Here is a 19595-nt window from a genome sequence, read left to right as displayed (position 1 = left end):
TAGGAAAGGTTGAGGTTAAGGAAAATTTATAGAGAAAAAAAGGGAAAAATTTTCCTACTCACGGCTGAGAATGTATTCAGTGTTTTTTTTTTGCAACTCTTTGTCCGCTTCTGTTCCATTTAGTGTTGCTAGAAAGCGACTCAGAACTCACCACGTGAAGTTGGTTGCTGCTCGAGTACTACCCCCTACCCATTACCCAACCAATCATCCATGAAGAACTAAAAAATTATGTCTTAAGTATTTTTATGAAATCTGCCTTTTTATTGAATACTGGGAGTTCAGCTCTTGCCTCCAGTGTGGCTCGAATATAGCTATCTCTTGCACCTTCTTTGCATACCTTTGCAGATGCCTCCATGACAAGCTGGACAGTTAGCTCTACTGCCTGAGTGTGAGATGGGAACTTATAATAGTTCCACTCAATTGGTATAGGACTCGCTAGTGAGCTCTGCAACTTATCAGAAGTTACATGAGATAGAATAGGAGGTGTGAAGACCTTGCAAGAAGACCAGTCTATCATGTGGACATAATTCTTAGCCTAAAAATTCAATGGAGGCACACAGAACGAGCGTATAGCGCTAAAATCAACTGCATTGGCTTTGGCCTCTATAATTTTTCTGACGGCAGCTTTACGAATATCTGCTCTTTTATCTGCCAGCATAGAAAGTAGCAGATTCTCTGGAGCAGCAAAGAACGCATTTCTTGAAATAACACGATCTACGACCGCCAAATATTTGGTGGTGAAGTATCTCGTCGACGTTATGAAAGAGAAAATGTGTTTCGCGCCATCCTTAAAGAAATGGCAGGCCCAAAGGCTGTACAATTCTTTTCCGTCAGAAATGCTACTTAGGTAGGTACATCTGCGGTATCGAGAAGCGCATCGTTACTTTTATTTCGCACTTGCTTCTACGCTCGGATGGCCGGTTCTTTTGGGAGGGATGCAAGTTGGATTGGTTAGGTTAGGAGGAGTGAAAGTTGCTAGACTAAATTTCAACCATAGGGAGCAGATTGTATCAGAACTAATCGGATTTGCATCCCTCCCAAAAGAACCGGCCATCCGAGCGTAGAAGCAAGTGCGAAATAAAAGTAACGATGCGCTTCTCGATACCGCAGATGTACCTACCTAAGTAGCATTTCTGACGGAAAAGAATTGTCCAGCCTTTGGGCCTGCCATTTCTGGCGTAGACCTTTGGCAGGTAAGTATCCATTTCAACAGGCAGTGCCACCCGTGGCGCCAGTAAGACCGCCCCCGGTTTTTCCCATTCCAGAGGGGTTTCTTGCAGTGAAAATCAGTAAATTTGCAAGCGCAATATCTTAAAAACCAGTGGAAATAAAGTGTATACATTAAAGCTTATTGAATTTGTCTTGGAACGCACTATCAACTCAGGTCTTCAAAAAAAATAGTTCCATTTGAAAAACCGAACTTGACCATCGTATCTTTTAAAATAATAATCGGAAACAAAATTCGTTCGCGCTAATAAATGGGCCCCCTCGAACCATGCAATTCCCTATTTTTTTATATTTTTATCGACAATACTTTAAGAGATATCGCGCTGTCCACTCCTTAGTGGTACACCCTGTATATAACCTTAGAATTCGATTGGCTGTTGTAAGCCAGCGAGACATATTAAGTGTTCCAGGGTCACGATTTGCGAAATCAGGAGTGCATATGCCTGACTTTAAAGTCTGGACACAAAGAAAAAGGTATTGCTGATCCTTGCTCAGCGTGTCCAGATCAACAATCGGCAAGTCACAGGTGTTATTATTTTTTTTAAACGAAACCAATGCACGTTTCTCACAACCAGGCAGTATTTTCCAACAGGACCAGAGTATGAGCTAGGCCCGGTCGTACAACCATCAACTTTCTGAAATAAGTGTCTGAAAGGAAATTCATTGAAGTGTAATAAGCAAAATACCCATTGCAAAGCTTAAACGTACATCAATTCAAACCTCCGAAATACTCCGCCATTGACCCCAGTGTTTACAGCAGTTCCATCTGAACGTAGAAACAGTAATTCACTAAGGCCGTTTGGAACCTTTGTGCAGACGTGCTCGAATGTAGCATTTGCAACGTCAGTGGCACCACCAGATTTCGGTGTAACGTGTCCAATATACTTTGCACCCGGTTCCTTTATTAAACAATAATGGCCTTCGACAATAGTTTTGCGATAATATTTATTATTTGGTTTCTCTTGGAACGACGTCTGGTCATGTCGACCGTCAAAGTATGGTCCTTGACTTGCATAATACTCTCTAACTGTGCTCCGATCTGCAGTTCAGAACGAACCATTAATCGTTCTGTGGCTATTTTGCTCTCGTCTGTAACAAGCGAACTGTCACTCTTAGAAACTAAGCCAATGTCTTGGGCAATACTTGAGGTAATAGCGGATGCAGCTCTGTGTGAAACTCCAAACCTATCTGCAGCAAGAGCTGTTTTTGTGAGCTTCGCTTGCATTTGAGAACTAAAAGCTAAGAGTGTATTAGGTCGAAAGTTGTCATCAGAATCAGAATCAGTCACTTCTGTGGACTTCAGAGATTGAGCAAGGGAAGATGCAACGCCTGAAGTAGTGGCTTCACGGTGATATGAACGTTTGAGGGCACCTGCCTGTCTTCGCTCAGCCCGCTTTTTTAGTTTTTCTGTCTCAATAAGATCAGGAGAACCAATAACCATCTGTCTAACTTCTCTTTGATCAGAGAGAAAATTTCGTTCTTTTAATGGGACCTTTTGCAATTTAAGGCAAAAGCAATGTGCAAAGTCTGCACATTTGTAACAAGCAACATCGAAAAGCTTGCATGCGTGTTTTTTAAATGTATCAATCTTGATCCGTATGTTCAAACTTTCATTATACTTTCTATTGTCATTTCTCATGGAAATGTATTTTTTGTGATAAGCATGTATTTTGGCAATAACACGTTTTTCAGTTACTGCTGGAATAGATGATTTATCATACAACGCTAGAATCTTGTACGGCGACATTTGCTGCAATATCAGAAAAGTACGGCTCCTATTACCTCCTGACTTTTGTCCAAGATATCGCCTTTCACAGGTACAACATCTGTGAACATCCTCATGTGTTGGAAGATTGTTGCCAAAATCCTTGGAATGTCCGAAAGAAGGGCAATCAAAAGTTTGTCGAAGGGAAAACTTTGAGGGTTTTGACATTTCTTGCTGGCTTAAATTAACCGCTCAAGATAAAACTCGACGTTGCCCGGGCTTCTTATATTTGTCTACTGCTGTATCCCACCTGCGAGAAGCGCTCGGCTCGGTCGCCACCTGGTGGTCGCTTCGCGTCGGAAGCAATGTCAATGCGAATTAAATACACAGCGGTACTAATGTGATACTACTGACGATAAATTAGATACTTCTTCATTATTTCAGCAAAATTTCGAAATTTGAGCCTCTGGACAGAACAGAAGATACTAACTGATTAAGTTAAAATTTTACACATGTTTTAGTAATGTTAACCCACAACTTTTCCGCACTAGGCTCAATCGCTGCAACCACTTTTGGTTTTTCGATACACCCTACTGAGCATACATACCTTGGAACAGGTTTCATAATCAAAATAATACTGGACAATGTTGAATATCTCAGGAACATGGAGTTTTAGGATTAATGTACTTTAGTACTTTTATTCTCAGAATTCTCTATTCTGTCCAATTTAACGATAAAAAATTTGAAAATCCATTTGAGAAAATAGACTTGTCCTCCACACTCCCCTACGCCACAACCTGTAAATAAACTACACATAGTGTAATAAAAATGTTTCTGTTCCTTGAAAGGTGTGATTCGTGGGGTGATTGCAAACAACCTTTTTCTTAACGAAAATATTGTCCAAAGCTTCGTTAAGGAGATATTAATCAAAAGCCCCGACTAATCAGAGCCAAGCCTTCCACTCGAGCTTCCGCGGTAGCGTTGGCTACGCATAGTGATCCTTTGGGGAATGATCGGAACAACCTGTATCGTCGCTGATTGGTTGCCGCAATTTGTGGCAAAACCGGAAGTAGACAGAGAGAGAAACTGTAAAAAAGAAAGAGACAGAAATACGGATAGAAAGAGATAGATAAACAAGCAGCTTGGAAAGCAGACAATTTAGTGAATGTTTAGGTTATGTTATTTCCGGTTTTGCCACAAATGGCTGCGGTTATACCGATCACTCCCTGGAGGATAACTAGCTACGCAGTAGGTGGCTGCGCTTGTACTACGAAAAAGTAAGTCGGCATGCATCGAAGGAAATTGCGTAGAATGGCAAATGAAAAAGACGAAACAAATAAAATCGAACATATTGTCATGGTTTGTTTGTCATTTAAAGTGAATAATGAATAAAGGATAAATGGATGAAAATCATATGTAACGTTAAAAACACGAATAGGCTTTTTTTTTAGAAGAATCCAAAATAATAATTATTTGAAGTGAGAGGATAAGGAATGCGATAATTTTCTTTTGTTAATATCGTACAGACGAAAAGGTAATGTAACAGGAAAGGAACGAAAAGTGATCGTAGTTCGTTATTGTGATAAAAATCCATAATTCAATAACGGTCAACACTGTTGCTAATAACGAATAAGTCTATTTAAAAATCCCTAAGAAATATTTAGGTACGGAATTTTTGAGAATTATCGCCGGAAATAAGCCATAGCCTGCACTAAATTTAAAAATTAATAATCACCAATAAAGTAACTAAAACTCACCCTTGTCGGGAATTCACCTGCAGCTTGAAAACCTGTGTCACTGGGTCACTGAACCGATCCAGGTCATCGGACGAGCCCAGTGCACAGCTGGTCACAGGTATACGACACTACCCAAAGTTAAGGGTCGCAACATCAAGTGCGTTCAGGTTAATGTATTTAATATTCACTTCACTGCACGGCTACTAACACTGATCACTTAATTTATTTTTCATGGAACGTGTTGTTCCTGCGTAATGAAAATTTGTGGAAATGAATTTTTATATTGTAGGAACAACGCGATTCCATGAAAAATAAATTAAGTGTTCAGTGTTAGTAGACGTGCAGTGAAGTAAATATTCGATACATTAACCCGGACGCATTTGACGTTGCGACCATTAACTTTGGGTGGTGTCGTATCCCTGGGACTAGCTGTGCACTGGGTGCGTCCATCGATGACCAGGATCGGTTCAGTGACCTAGTGACACAGGTTTTCAAGCTGCAGGTGAATTTCGAGAAGGGTGAGTTTTAGTTATTTTATTGGAGATTATTATTTTTTAAATTTAACGCATGCTATGGCTAATTTCCGGCGATAATTCCCCAAGTTTTTGTTCATCAATTTTTCTTGGCGATTTTTAAACACTCTTAATCATTATCGTTAAAAGTGTGGGCCTTTATTGAATTAGGGATTTTTATCACAATAACGAACTACGATTACTTTTTGTTCATTTCCCGTTGCATTACATTTTCGTCTGTACGATATTAACAAAACGAAATTTACTTATTTCTTGTCCTCTCACTTCAAATAATTATTATTTTCGATTCTGCTTTAAAAAAGACTGTGTATTCGTTTGTTTACGTTCGCCATGATTTTCTTCGATTTATAATTGTCTGTATAGAGAATTACGGAAAATATTAACCGATCCAGAAAAAAGGTCACTTTCCCCAAGGTGCACATACAACGGTTGATCGGGTTCGTAACGCTACATTTGTGGTTATGTAGTCCCGGCACAAATAAAGAATGTGTCCTTAGTTGTCTAAGAGGCGTATTGAATTCTAGCGATCCAAGCAAATCCGGACTGTCAATGAGATCATTAACTATTTTGTAAAGAAAAATCAAATCAGAGACAAGCCGACGATCTTAGAGACTTGTGAGGTTGAGAGCAGAGTTGGGCATAATCAATTACATTCGTAATTGATTACGTAATCAATTACTTTCATTGCAATTACAGAGTAATTCCGATTAAATAGTAATTGCAATTACATGTAATCGATTTAGCAATGACAGTATAATTTGCAATTACATGTAATTTTAATTACAATGTAATTGCTCTGCACAATTACAATTACAATTGTAATTTTGTAGAGCAATTACATTGTAATCCCAATTACAATTGTAATTGTTCAGAGCAATTACATTGTAATCACAATTACATTGTAATTAAAATTTACACTGTAATTGCTCACTGTAATTACAATTGTAATTGATTATGTCCAACTCTGGTTTCACTCCTTAAATATGCAGACGGACCAAAATAAAAAGCATACTTGCTATTTTTCAGTCCTCTAAAAAATATCCAAAAACCAAAGTAATCGGAGACGGATACCTAAAAACCTCTCCTTGTCGGTATCTTTAGTGTTCCACAGTATTGAACCCTCTTCATAAAAATTAATTAAGGAGATGGTCTCGTCCTTCGACCATCCCTTTTGGTCTGTCTCGCGATAGCACTTTCAGAATACGAAGCTGGTTCGTATTTCAGAAGCAACTGTTGGATAGTAATATTACTATGTATCCACTCGAGAGCAAGTCACAATGCGTCCGCTGTCTGAGAGTTACACAGGGTGTCCCAAAAATGTTGGAGTTGCTTGATAGGGGTGAATCAGGGGGTAATTTGAAACAACTTTTTCCATGGCGAAAATATTGTCCGAAGCTTCGTTAACGAAATATTAACAAAAACCCCCGACAAATCAGAGCGGGCGCCTTCCGCCCGAGCTCCCGTGGTAGCGTTGGCTACGCGGTAGGCGGCTGCGCTTGTACTACGAACGTACGAACAAGCAAGTTGGCATGCATCGAAGAAAACCGCGTTACACAGTTTTTTTTTTTAAAGCAGAATCTTAAATAATAATTGTTTGAAGTGAGAGGACAAGAAATACGTAAATTTCATTTTCAAATAAGGCATAAACGAAAAGGTAATGTAACAGAAAATGTACGACAAGTGATCGTAATTCGTTATTGAGTTAAAAATCCGTAGTTTAATAACGGCCAAAATAACTAAATTTAAAAAATAATATTAAGTGTATGAATAAATTCTTTCCGACTGGATTTACATAATCAGTACAAAGCTACCGAATTTATATCGCAGTGATATTCGTAAGCTGCCAGAAAAGTTGCAAAAGGTAATTGACAATAATGGAAATTATTTCGATGATTGAGTTGTTCAATAATTTTTAAATCAAACTGTTATTGTACTCTAAAATCGAACAGAATTTATTTCTACACTTAATAATCACCAATAAATTAAATAACACTCACCCTTTCGGACATTCCTTTCCTTCCTTTCCTTCTTTTTTGGAAATCTGTGTTACTAAGTAGGTCACTGTACCGATCCTGGTCATCGGTGGACGAAAATATTTATGGAAGGGTAGCGCCCAGTGCTCAGCTGATCGCAGGTATACGACACCACCCGAAGGTAAGGATCGCAACGCCAAGTGCGTCCGGGTTAATGTACCGAATATTCACTTCACTGCAAGGCCACTAAGACTGATCACTTAATTTACTTTTCATGGAACGTGTTGTTCCTACGTTATAAAAATTGGTGTTAGTTGAATTTCTGCGCGGCTGTGGGTCTACCCATATCATTACCTAGCGTGCTGCATCATTGACCCTGTTGAGAATAATCTTGACGTCAAACGCCGAATCGTAACCTCGCTTGGGGTTTGGGTGTGCGGGTATTTCCGTGCAAACGCTCGCACAGTAGCACTTGCGTCTCCGTTGTTCCGGGCGTACACCCAGAACATCGCGTAATATTCTTGAGCGCAGAACTTTCTGGGACGAGATTGCTAGCTGACTGACAGGATTTTTTCCAAGCAACTTCCTCTACCCCCAAGTAGTTTCTCTCGTTCCATTATGAGTTAACTTCCACCATAACAAGAGGCTTTAGGTAAAAAGAAGCCAGCACATTTTCGAAACACACGTGCTTTGCAGAAGTGCAACGAACGACCCATCCTACACTTTCACATAAGTCCGCGCTCCGTCCTTTTACTGCCAATGTACCCGTTGCTTCGAGATAGATAGCAGACGCCACGTGTTTCGGTTCGAAAGGGGCCGAAGACAAGAGAAACAGAAAGTCTTCGAGTTGCTATAAAGAAGAAAAGGCATACCATTCCTGTTTCCGTTTTTGCTACGAAGCGGAACCAGCTAAGCCATAAATTACCCAAAACAAATCGTTCTTTACCGCCGACTCGCAGGACAATACGGTCATAAACCGCGACACTGGCGAAATGCTTTGGCCCATCAGGCTGATTAATTTTAAATACGTCTCGCGGAGAGACAAAGGAAGAAAGGGGGTGACTCGCTGACTGCGCGTAGTCCCACCTGCTTCGTCCTTCCTTCCAATTAAAGGCAGATCCCTTATCTCTCGAGTATAAGCACGTGCTCGAATTTCAAAACAAAAGCACGCGTTGACGTATTCCGTGCGAAAAAAAGTGGGCATGAAGTCCGATCCGTCGTAACCTAAAAAAATCTGCGCTGCATCCCTGTCAATCAGCCAGTGTCTTGAGAAGGCCCTCTTCACAGTAATATCTCCTCCCCGAAGCCCACCTTCTCTCGCACGGAATACGTCAACGCGTGCTATTGTGTTGTAATTCTAGCGCGTGCTTGTACTCGAGAGATAAGGGATCTGTCTTTAATTTGAAGGAAACACGAAGCAGGCGGGACTACGCGCAGTAAACGAGTTACCCCCTTTGATGTTGGATATTACTTTTTAATTGCTAGTTCCCAAAAATTAATCAGGCTGGCCGGCCAAAGCATTTCGCCAGGATCGCGGTTTATTACCGTATTGTCCTGCGAGTCGGCGGTAGAGAACGATTTGTTTTGGGTAATTTATGGCTTAGCTTGTTCCGCCTCGTAGCGGACGTGAACTCAGGGTATTGGAAAACGGAAACAGGAATGGTATGCCTTTTCTTCTTTATAGCAACTCGAAGACTTGCTGTTTCTCTTGTCTTCGGGCCCTTTCGAACCGAAACACGTGGTGTCTGCTATCTATCTCGAAGCAACGCGTACATTGGCAGTAAAAGGACGGAGCGCGGGCTTTTGTGAAAGTGTGCGATGGTTCGTTCGTTGCACTTCTGCAAAGCACGTGTATTTCGAAAATATGCTGGCTTCTTTTTGCCTAAAGCCTCTTGTTCTGGTGGGAGTTAACTCATAACGGAATGAGAGAAACTACTTGGGGGTAGAGGAAGTTGCTTGGAAAAAATCCTGTCAGTCAGCTAGCAATCTCGTCCCAGAAATATTCACCGCTCAAGAATATTACGCGATTATCTGGGCATACGACGGGAACAGCGGGAACGCAAGTGCTACTGTGCGAGCGTTTGCACGGGAATACCCGCCCATCCAAACCCTCAGCGAGGGTACGATTCGGCGTTTGGCGTCAAGATTATTCTCAACGGAGTCAATGATGCCGCAAGGCGTGTATAGACGCTTAGGGTGGTCACATCGAGCAACTGCTCAACTAACAGTAATCGGCCCCTTTCGGGGCCACCAATTTTATAACGTAGGAACAACACGTTCCATGAAAAGTAAATTAATTGATCAGTGTTAGTGGCCGTGCGGGACGCCCCAAAACACGCGCCGCAAATCTCAAGAACTTGTGTTGGAGGGTTTCAAGGAGTTTGATGTACTTCTTAAAACCATGATTCCAAATTAATGAGGCATACTCGACATGCGGTATAACGTCTTATTCATTATTCACTTTAAATGACTGCCAAAAGATGACAAAAAGTTCGATTTTGTATGTTACGTCTGTTTCATTTGTTATTTTGTGCGGTTTACTCTCGATTTTAGACGGCTACACGTTGGCCCTGAGAGAACTGTATGTCGTATCTGAAATCAAAAGGAGTAAAATTTTTTATAAAATATGTTAATAGCTATCGCCATACGGCGCCGATTTGGAAAATTTTGAAAAATAAAGAAATGACGAGATCAAAGATAAAGTTAGACTTTTCTAAGAGAAAAGTCCACGTATTTTCTTTGTAAACAACTAGCATAAAGTACCCGCCGTTGCCCGGGCTTCTGATATGCATTTATAGCGATAGATTAACTGGCCCCTTCATTAATTATTACGCAGTGCTTACTGACATATACTTCATTACCCATTGCTTACGATCATTATATCTGTTCATAATCCAGACTTTACGCGTATGTACAGTTTTGGAGTGCACGCCTGGTGTGTACGTTTCAAAACTGTGAGAAATCTAATCGATTCTCGAAATGATCGGGAACATACAGACAGAACAACACCCGTTTATAACACTAGCAGTTAGTAGAATTTATGAAAAGAAAAGTTATGCTTCTTAAAGCGAGTGGTATAAATTCTAACAATACTGATAGTAGCAACAGTGAAAGCCTCAAAAACATTATTTGGATGAGAAGTCCAACTGCATAGCCTGCTTGCGCGTGAATATCAACGCTCATAAAACAGCTAACGATGTGACTGTGTCCGTCAAAGCGTCCAGCATCTCCACCAGGCTTGCCAGGAGTATGTATGTACGTAACACGAATGCGGTGGGGAGCGATGGAGGGGGAACCCTCGCACGTATATAGTTATACACTCCTCACATTAATTAAAGGATCCCCTCTAGGAGCCCGAAAAATAGAGGCAAGTTTACATGGTCATAACTCCGGTAAAAATAGTCGTATCGATATTTTGAAAATATGGTTTGAAAGCGTGGAATCTCTACTTTCAGTCGGTTTTTCAAATTTTAGATGCATTGCTTTTCGGCAAAGTTATAGAAATATAAAGAGCACTTGGTCAATTTTAAAAAAATTTCTTCAACTTTGCGATGTTCCACGGGGAGCATGAATTTTTTTAAACAAATTCCATTTACACCAGTCGAAAGCGGCTACATTCCTGTGTAAGAGGAGAGTAACAAATTTCTTGGCGATTTTTTTTGGCCGAGTTATTCAACTTTGAAGTAAAATCCGTTTTTTTTTTAAATTTAATTGCTTCTAGCAAGTAATACAATCATCGTAGAACGTTCATGAAAAAAGCAGCAGAAAGATCAGTCTTTTCTCTTTAAGACGCATCTTCGACTTTTTCGATTCGGTTAAAATTTCGGTCTCTGATGTCCTTTCCAAAATATGCTTAAAAATTGCACAAATATCATTTTCTCTTCATCTCGCTGTATCTTCGCGACGGATGATCGGAACATCAATGTCTTAAGTTCATTTTAAAGCGGAGAGTCTGCCGATTCATTTGAGTGCCACCGGAACCGGCTGCGATAATTTCTTACCTGTTGCCATTAAGATTGAATTTACCGTTTCGGAAAAACTTACGCGGTGGCTTCAGCGGCCGCGTGGCTGCGGTACCGCCGGCATTGGCACCACTGATGGCATATCGCGTGGAGGTATTGTGTCATATGTGTGTGCACACACAGGAACCTTCGGTAGCGTCGGCATAACTCGGCTCGCTTTCGGTTGCTATCGTCACTTATGTCGACGGGTGGGGATACGAACAAGAGCGCTCGCTTCCGCGGGGACGACTGACTGTGCGACACATTTTGTAGTCTTATTTTTCCGAAACGGTAGATTCAAACTTAAAGGCCACAGGTAAGAAATTATCGCAGCCGGTTCCGGTGGCACTCAAATGAATCGGCAGACTCTCCGCGTTAAAATGAACTTAAGACATTGATGTTCCGATCATCCGTCGCGAAGATACAGCGAGATAAAGAGAAAATGGAATTAATGCAATTTTTTAGCATATTTTGGAAAGGACATAGAGACCGAAATTTTAACCGAATCGAAAAAGTCGAAGATGCGTCTTAAAGAGAAAAGACTGATTTTTCTATTGTTTTTTTTTCATAAACGTTCCTACGATGATTGTATTACTTGCTAGAAACAATTAAAGTAAAAAAAAACGGTTTTTACTTCAAAGTTGAATAAATCGGCCAAAAAAAAAACCGCACAAGAAATTTGTTACTCTCCTCTTACACAGGAAAGTAGCCGCTTTTGACTGGTGTAAATGGAATTTGTGTAAAAAAATTCATGCTCCCCGTCGAACATCGCAAAGTTAAGGAACATTTTTTAAACTTGACCAAGTGCACTTTATATTGCTATAACTTTGTCGAAAAGCAATGCATCTAAAATTTGAGGAAAAACCGACTGAAAGTAGAGATTCCGCGCTTTCAAACCATATTTTCAAAATATCGATACGACTATTTTTACCGGAGTTATGCCCATGTGAACTTGCCCCTATTTTCGGGCTCCTAGAGGTGATCCTTTAATTAATGTGAGGAGTGTATGTACATACTAATCCGACTCCCCCCCCCCCCGCTGCTACCCCCGCGCCACGTGTTCTCTACTCCTGGCAACCGTGATCCTCACCACTTTACGGGTAACCGTACGCGCATCTCTTGCGCGCACCGCACCTATTTCGCTTATTAATCAGTCCCATTTAACAAAATCAAGATGATAGGTAGCCTAAAACCTTCTCAACTGTTGTCTCTACACATCTGTGAAAACCGCAGGAGAATTGGTTGAGTAGTTTCCGAGTTTACCGCGTACGAACACAATAATACTTTTCGTTATATATAGATAAACGGGGAATCGGAATAAAAAAAGGCCTCGTAGATTAATGTGGAATCTTATTACGATTCTGCATGCAAAATTGGAATTGAATTGGTTGAACGTAGCGCAAGTTTTTACGGCCACCGTACAGAAAAATGTAGTGTACCTCGCTGCGCCGCTCGGTGTAATCTGGATTGTTTCACTCAAATGCCTATAACTGCGTCAATCTTCGGAATTTTAACATCGGATTTGATTTATAATATTTCTAAAACATCAATCCACGAAAATATGTAAAAAATCCGATTTTTTACACTTTCAGACGGTTATACCTCCTTAAGCGGGGAATCCTATTTTTTGGGCTAAAAACATAGCAAAATTAGGATCTTTTTTATCAGACTAGCGCTTCGATTCATCTGAAATTTGGACCATGTTTTGAGACGTTTTTGAAACTGCAATTTTTTTATATTATTTTTTAATATGCAAGGGGTCCGCGGGAAGACTGGGCAGCTGGATATCTCACAAAGTATTCGAGATACAATTTTTTTTACATGGAATTGCATGGTTCGACATGGCCAATTTATTAGCGCAGACGTTTCTTTCTTCGATTATTATTTTAAAAGATACGATGGTCCAGTTCGATTTTTAAATGGAACTATTTTTTTGAAGAGATCAGTTCATAGTGCGTTCCAAGACAAATTCAATAAGCTTTTATGTATACACTTTATTTCCACTGTTTTTTTTTTTTTTTTTAGATATTGCGCTTGCAAATTTACTGATTTTCACTGAAAAAAAACCGCTGAAATAGCAAGAACCGGTGATGGTCTTGCTGGCGCCACGAGTGGCCTTGCCTGTTGAAACAGATACTTATCTGCCAAAGGTCTGGGTTAGGAATGGTAGGCCCAGAGGCTGGACAATTCTTTTCCGTCAGAAATGTTAGGTGGGTACATCTGCAGTATCGAGAAGCGCACCGTTAATGTTTCAAAACATCATAAAATTTACTTAGAGTTTGTACTCAAGGAAAAGGAAAATGTGACTCAATTATCAACTTCAATAGTCTTTTAATTCGCACTTGCTTCTACGCTCGGATGGCCGGTTCTTTTGGGAGGGATGAAAGTTCGATTGTTTAGGGTTAGGAGGTGTGAAAGTTGCTAGACCAGATTGTATTAGGACCAATCGCACTTGCATCCCTCCCAAACGGCTGCTCTCTTGAAGAGGCCCTATTCACAGCAATACCTCCTCCCCAATGCCCAGCTTCTCTCGCACTGAATACGTCAACGCATGCTTTTGTTTTGATATTGGAGCTCGTGTTTATAATCGAGAGATAAGGCAACTGTGCTAATTTTTAGGGAACACCACGCGTCGACGGCGGGCTACCCCATTTCTTCCTGTGTCTCTTCAGGAAGCGTATTGACGGTGGATTGCAGGAGCGTAGATGTCTGGATACCAGTTATTGAATTCAGGAGACGATAGAAACACTTTATTACAAAACACACATGCACTATAATATTAAAGTAAATCGTATTCCTCTCGGGCAGGAGTACTGATAATGATGGAAAATGCGCCCCACTTCGCGCAGGCCGATTACACGGAGGGTAGTCGGGTCACACACTGCACAAATGATACAGGGTGGTTCAGGAGCTACGCCCAACGAAGGATGCGGTCTGGTACCCCGTGGCGAAGACAACCCCTCCCCCCCCCCGCAGTGCCTCACTGAATGTAATGGCTTTTTCCGGAAAAAGGTATGAATCCTGGGCTGAACGTAGGAAATTGAGGTCGACCCCCCCCCCCGGCCCCCGCAGTCCAGGGTAAAATATCCATTACAGCGTATTAAGAAATGCTTTTCTTCATCGTATCGAAAAGGAAGTGACGCCAATTGATTCCTTATGTTTTTCCGAAGAAAAGCATCCCAAATGTCATGCAAATCGGACTACTTTTGCACAAGCAATTTGTATTTCTTATGTAAAAGTTGTCCGATTTGTGTGACATTTGGTATGATTTTCATCGAAAAACCCCAAGGAATCCATCGGCGAGACTTCCATATCCATACAATAACGAATTATTTTATTTCTTCAACAGATACAGGGTAAATCTGGAGCTACGCCAGTAGCCCCGTGACGAGGACAACACCACGCAGTGCCAATTGAATTTTATGACTTTTCCGGAAAAAGGTATGAACCCTGGGCCAAACGTAAGTTCGATCATTATCAGTACTCCTGCCCGAGAGGAATACGATGTACTTTAATATTATAGTGCATGTGTGTTTTGTAATAAAGTGTTTCTATCGTCTCCTGAATTCAATAACTGGCATCCAGACATCTACGCTCCTGCAATCCACTGTCAATACGCCTCCTGGAGAGACACAGGAAGAAATGCGGTAGCCCGCCGTCGACGCGTGGTCTTCCCTAAAAATTCGTACAGATCCCTTATCTCTCGAGTATAAACACGAGCTCCAATATCAAAACAAAAGCATGCGTTGACGTATTCCGTGCGAGAGAAGGTGGGAATTGGGGAGGAGGTATTGCTGTGAAGAGGGCCTCTTCAAGAGAACAGCCGTTTGGGAGGGATGCAAATTCGGTTGGTCCTAATACAATCTGGTCTTTCAACTTTCACACCTCCTAACCCTAATCAACCGTACTTGCATCCCTCCCAAAAGAACCGGCCATCCGAGCGTAGAAGCAAGTGCGAACTAAAAGACTATTGAAGTTGAAAATTGAGTCACATTTTCCTACTTCTCTTTGAGTACAAACTCTAAGTAAATTTTATGATGTTTTGAAACATTAACGGTGCGCTTCTCGATACCACAGATGTACCTACCTAGCATTTCCGACGGAAAAGAATTGTCCAGCCTTTTGGTCTGCCATTCCTAACCCAGACCTTTGGCAGATAAGTATCTGTTTCAACAGGCAAGGCCACCCGTGGCGTCAGCAAGACCATTCCCGGTCCTTGCTATTTCAGCGTTTTTTTTTCAGTGAAAATCAGTAAATTTGCAAGCGCAATATCTAAAAAAAAAAGAACAGTGGAAATAAAGTGAATACATAAAAGCTTATTGAATTTGTCTTGGGACGCACTATGAACTGATCTCTTAAAGAAAATATTTCCATTTAAAAAACCGAACTTGACCATCGTAGTTTTTAAAATAATAATCGAAGAAAAAATTCGTCTGCGCTAATAAATTGGCCCTATCGAACCACGCAATTCGATGTAAAAAAAATTTCATCTCCAGTACTTTAGGAGATATCCAGCTGTCCAGTCTTCCCGCGGACACCCTGTATATAAATGGAAGCTTCGCGGAACAACTCATAACTGGGCCATTTTTGAATGTTTCTGTACAATATTTATACAACATATTCATTAATACATTCCCTACACATAGGAAGTGTAGAAATAATTTTCATCCTCATAATATCATTAAAAAAATCGTGAAATGTATTGCTGGTTCGAGAGTCTCAGTGTGGCGTAATCTCTTAAGGGCGGAACCTTCTGTAAAACGCATAAAAAAGGGGACAAGTTTACGAATTTTTTTTCAAAGAGCCAGTGGAACGAATCTGTTTCAAATCTTCTGGAATATGTTTATGCACATATTGACAAAAAATTTGTAATGTTACAAAACAGCCACTGCTAAGGGAGTAATTAACAGATTCCGCCGTGGTTTCAGCCCGTTGTACTCAACTATAACGTATAAACCAAGCAGTTTCTTGTTGCGTAATGAAAGACAATGTTAAGTCGCAGAAGGAATTACTGACCTACGAGCGTATAGCAATTGCTATACACCATTGGAAAGATCTCGCCAACACGAATCGATTGATATTATTTTTAACTTCGAAATCAGATTGGATCACCTCGAAAAATGACCTGAAATTTCCATATTTTACGGTTTTGAACAACAGAAACCGGTATTAAAATCCCACCCGGCTCGAGGCACCTCAGATAGGCATCTGAGGAAAAACCGAGGGATGTTAGCGATACTCTAGCAGCATGGGGCGGCAAATGACCTTCATTTCAGGGCCGTGTTGGGCATGTATTTGCGTATGGGCCCCTTTCCTAATGCTTAGTACGAAATCGCCAATAGATCAGTAGCTCATAGCGTTAACACAGGCCTAACACGGCCCTGAAGTGGAGGTCATGAGGCACGTTTGCCGCCCCATCCTGCTAGAGTATCACTTACATTTCTCGGTTTTTTCGCAGGTGTCTACTATCAAATTTTACTACCGGTTTCTTTTGTTCAAAACCGCAAAATCTCGAATCTTGAGGCCATTTTTCGAGGTGATCCCAAATGATTTTGAAGTTAAAAATTATATCAATGGATTCGTCTTGGCGAGATCTTTTCAATGGTGTATAGCAATCGCTGTAAGCTGATGGATCAGCCTTCCCCTCTGGGACTTAACATTGTCCTTATGCGGTCTATGTAGCTATGGGAGAAGAAAAGAAGTTGAAAATTGAGTAAATAGTGAGCTTTTATGCGATGGTACGCAAGAAATGGCGAATTTCATAATACTTTCTCGTTCGGTTTATAGAAAATAGTGGGTAAAAAATTTTACCGATTTTTTTTAGGTTCATCGACGCGGGGATGCAATAAACTATATGTGTGTACAAGCGGAACTTATTTGGTTGACTAGTTTTAGAGCTTTCGCTTACACCGTGTTTTGTAAATGTGAAAAAAGTGTTTCCAAGAAAAACGCGTTCAAAGTGTTCGCTTTTATCGCGCGCGCATATAGCTGCGGCCTCAAAAATGGTTTGTGCGGATTTGTCGAGTTTGAATTTTAGCCGTACGCTTTATGAACATGTTTTCAACGTATTATACTATCGATTAAGCCCCCCCCCCCCCCAAAAAATCGATTTTCTGAACCGATTACAGAGGGTTTCTCCGTTAAGTTCATCAGGGGCCACGTCGTACAGTTTTTCGGTTTATGGGCCATATGTCTGATATTACAACGAATTTTTCCATGTGACCTTCTTCACATTATTTTTATAGGTCCAAACTCGGGTCAGGCATAATAACAGCCACGCTGAGCCTCGCCCCTACCGTATTTGCGTTTCTAATTCTACTGCGTCTGTATCATATATTATAAAAGATAAAGACGATTTATTATTATTATTATCATTTCATGGGAATTTTGTTTCGATTTTTTAAAACTATCAAAGTGGCGTAACCCGTTAACTACCATATTTGAAAGTTTTAAAAGTATTAAATATTTTTGTTGTTACTGACTTAATGTGTTAACGTTACATATTTTAGGTGCGCTTGTTAAACTTATGTTGGCAGCATTGAAGAATTCAGGATGGTATGTATTACACTTTATTATTATTTTTGTTGTATTTTACATGCTTTGTGATTATTAAGCATCCTGTATAAAAGCGTCATTGTGGATTATACAACATTTTCTAATATACAGGGTGCCCCACTAAGGAATGGACAGCGCGATATCTCTTAAAGTATTGTCGATAAAAAAAAAAATAGGGAATTGCATGGTTCGCGGGGGCCCATTTATTAGCGCGAACGAATTTTGTTTTCGATTATTATTTTAAAAGATACGATGGTCAAGTTCAGTTTTTCAAATGGAACTTTTTTTTTTGAAGACCTGAGTTGATAGTGCGTTCCAAGACAAATTCAATAAGCTTTAATGTATACACTTTATTTCCACTGGTTTTTAAGATATTCCGCTTGCAAAATTACTTATTTTCACTGCAAGAAACCCCTCTGGAATGGCAAAAACCGGGGGCGGTCTTACTGACGCCACGGGTGCCATTGTCTGTTGAAACTGATACCTACCTGCCAAAGGTCTACGACAGGGTTCGCAGGCCCAAAAGCTGGACAATTCTTTTCCGTCAGAAATGCTACTTAGGTAGGTACATCTGCGGTATCGGGAAGCGCACCGTTACTTTTATTTCGCACTTGCTTCTACGCTCGGATGGCCGGTTCTTTTGGGAGGGATGCAAGTTGGACTGGTTAGGTTAGGAGGAGTGAAAGTTGCTAGACTAAATTTCAACCATAGGGAGCAGATTGTATCAGAACCAATCCAACTTGCATCCCTCCCAAAAGAACCGGCCATCCGAGCGTAGAAGCAAGTGCGAAATAAAAGTAACGATGCGCTTCTCGATACCGCAGATGTACCTACCTAAGTAGCATTTCTGACGGAAAAGAATTGTCCAGCCTTTGGGCCTGCCATTTCTGGCGTAGACCTTTGGCAGGTAAGTATCCATTTCAACAGGCAGTGCCACCCGTGGGGCCAGTAAGACCGCCCCCGGTTTTTGCCATTCCAGAGGGGTTTCTTGCAGTGAAAATCAGTAAATTTGCAAGCGCAATATCTTAAAAACCAGTGGAAATAAAGTGTATACATTAAAGCTTATTGAATTTGTCTTGGAACGCACTATCAACTCAGGTCTTCAAAAAAAATAGTTCCATTTGAAAAACCGAACTTGACCATCGTATCTTTTAAAATAATAATCGAAAACAAAATTCGTTCGCGCTAATAAATGGGCCCCCTCGAACCATGCAATTCCCTATTTTTTTTATATTTTTATCGACAATACTTTAAGAGATATCGCGCTGTCCACTCCTTAGTGGGACACCCTGTAGAAGAAGAATAGAATTATATCATAACTTAGGATTTAGGGATTGAATATGTTTAAGTTGAGATTTGTTCTCAATTGTTTCTCCGTTTCATCAGGGGCAGATATTGCCACCTGGAATGATCTCACTCCCACGTTGCTAAGGAGTAATGTTACTAACCTGAGAATAAGAATTAATAACTTTGCTTCAACAAACTAAGGGGCCTACAGAGCGGCTTCCACGGCTGGAACGTCTCGTCAAACTTAGCGACAATGGCCTTGGTTGGGGCGCTCGACAGAACCGAGGGGCCCACAAAGCGGCTTCCAAAGTTCGAGCATTAATTTATGTTGGGATCAGCTATTAGCTTTAAATGATCCTTAAGTATTGAATTCATGGAATAGAATGAATTTCTCTGGGCTATCGTGCCCGTATTTATACATATTCTGAGTACCGGGAGCGCACCAATAGGAATGGGTTTTGATTATTGCGCATCGGTTATTCTCCGCTCGCATGATCCACTCTCCAGTCGGTCTACAGAGCGACTAGTCAGTGCGCAGGCGCGCGTGGAACGCTCGATTCCCCCACTCATCGTTGCGC

The 19595-nt window shown here is 40.8% G+C and overlaps 1 protein-coding gene and 1 long non-coding RNA gene across 2 annotated transcripts in view; one reads left to right on the top strand and one right to left on the bottom strand.

Annotated features, from left to right (window-relative positions):
• Positions 1-19595, top strand: part of LOC143377223 (mitochondrial inner membrane protease ATP23 homolog) — a 200707-nt gene that overhangs the window by 85978 nt on the left and 95134 nt on the right. Inside the window, exon 2 of the mRNA XM_076828287.1 lies at positions 17685-17730. Within this exon, the coding sequence (XP_076684402.1) occupies positions 17685-17730 (46 nt within the window). The remainder of the gene's footprint in view (positions 1-17684; positions 17731-19595) is intronic.
• On the bottom strand, positions 10634-12111 carry LOC143376899 (uncharacterized). Its single transcript, XR_013087193.1, has 2 exons — positions 12041-12111; positions 10634-10793 (listed from the first exon to the last, which is right to left on the bottom strand). It is a non-coding gene; the product is annotated as an uncharacterized LOC143376899 (long non-coding RNA).

This window comes from Andrena cerasifolii, chromosome 15 (assembly GCF_050908995.1).
Source record: "Andrena cerasifolii isolate SP2316 chromosome 15, iyAndCera1_principal, whole genome shotgun sequence".
NCBI classification, from domain to species: Eukaryota; Metazoa; Arthropoda; class Insecta; order Hymenoptera; family Andrenidae; genus Andrena; species Andrena cerasifolii.
Note: the sequence above shows the minus strand (reverse complement) of the source record. Positions and strands in the feature narration are given on the sequence as shown.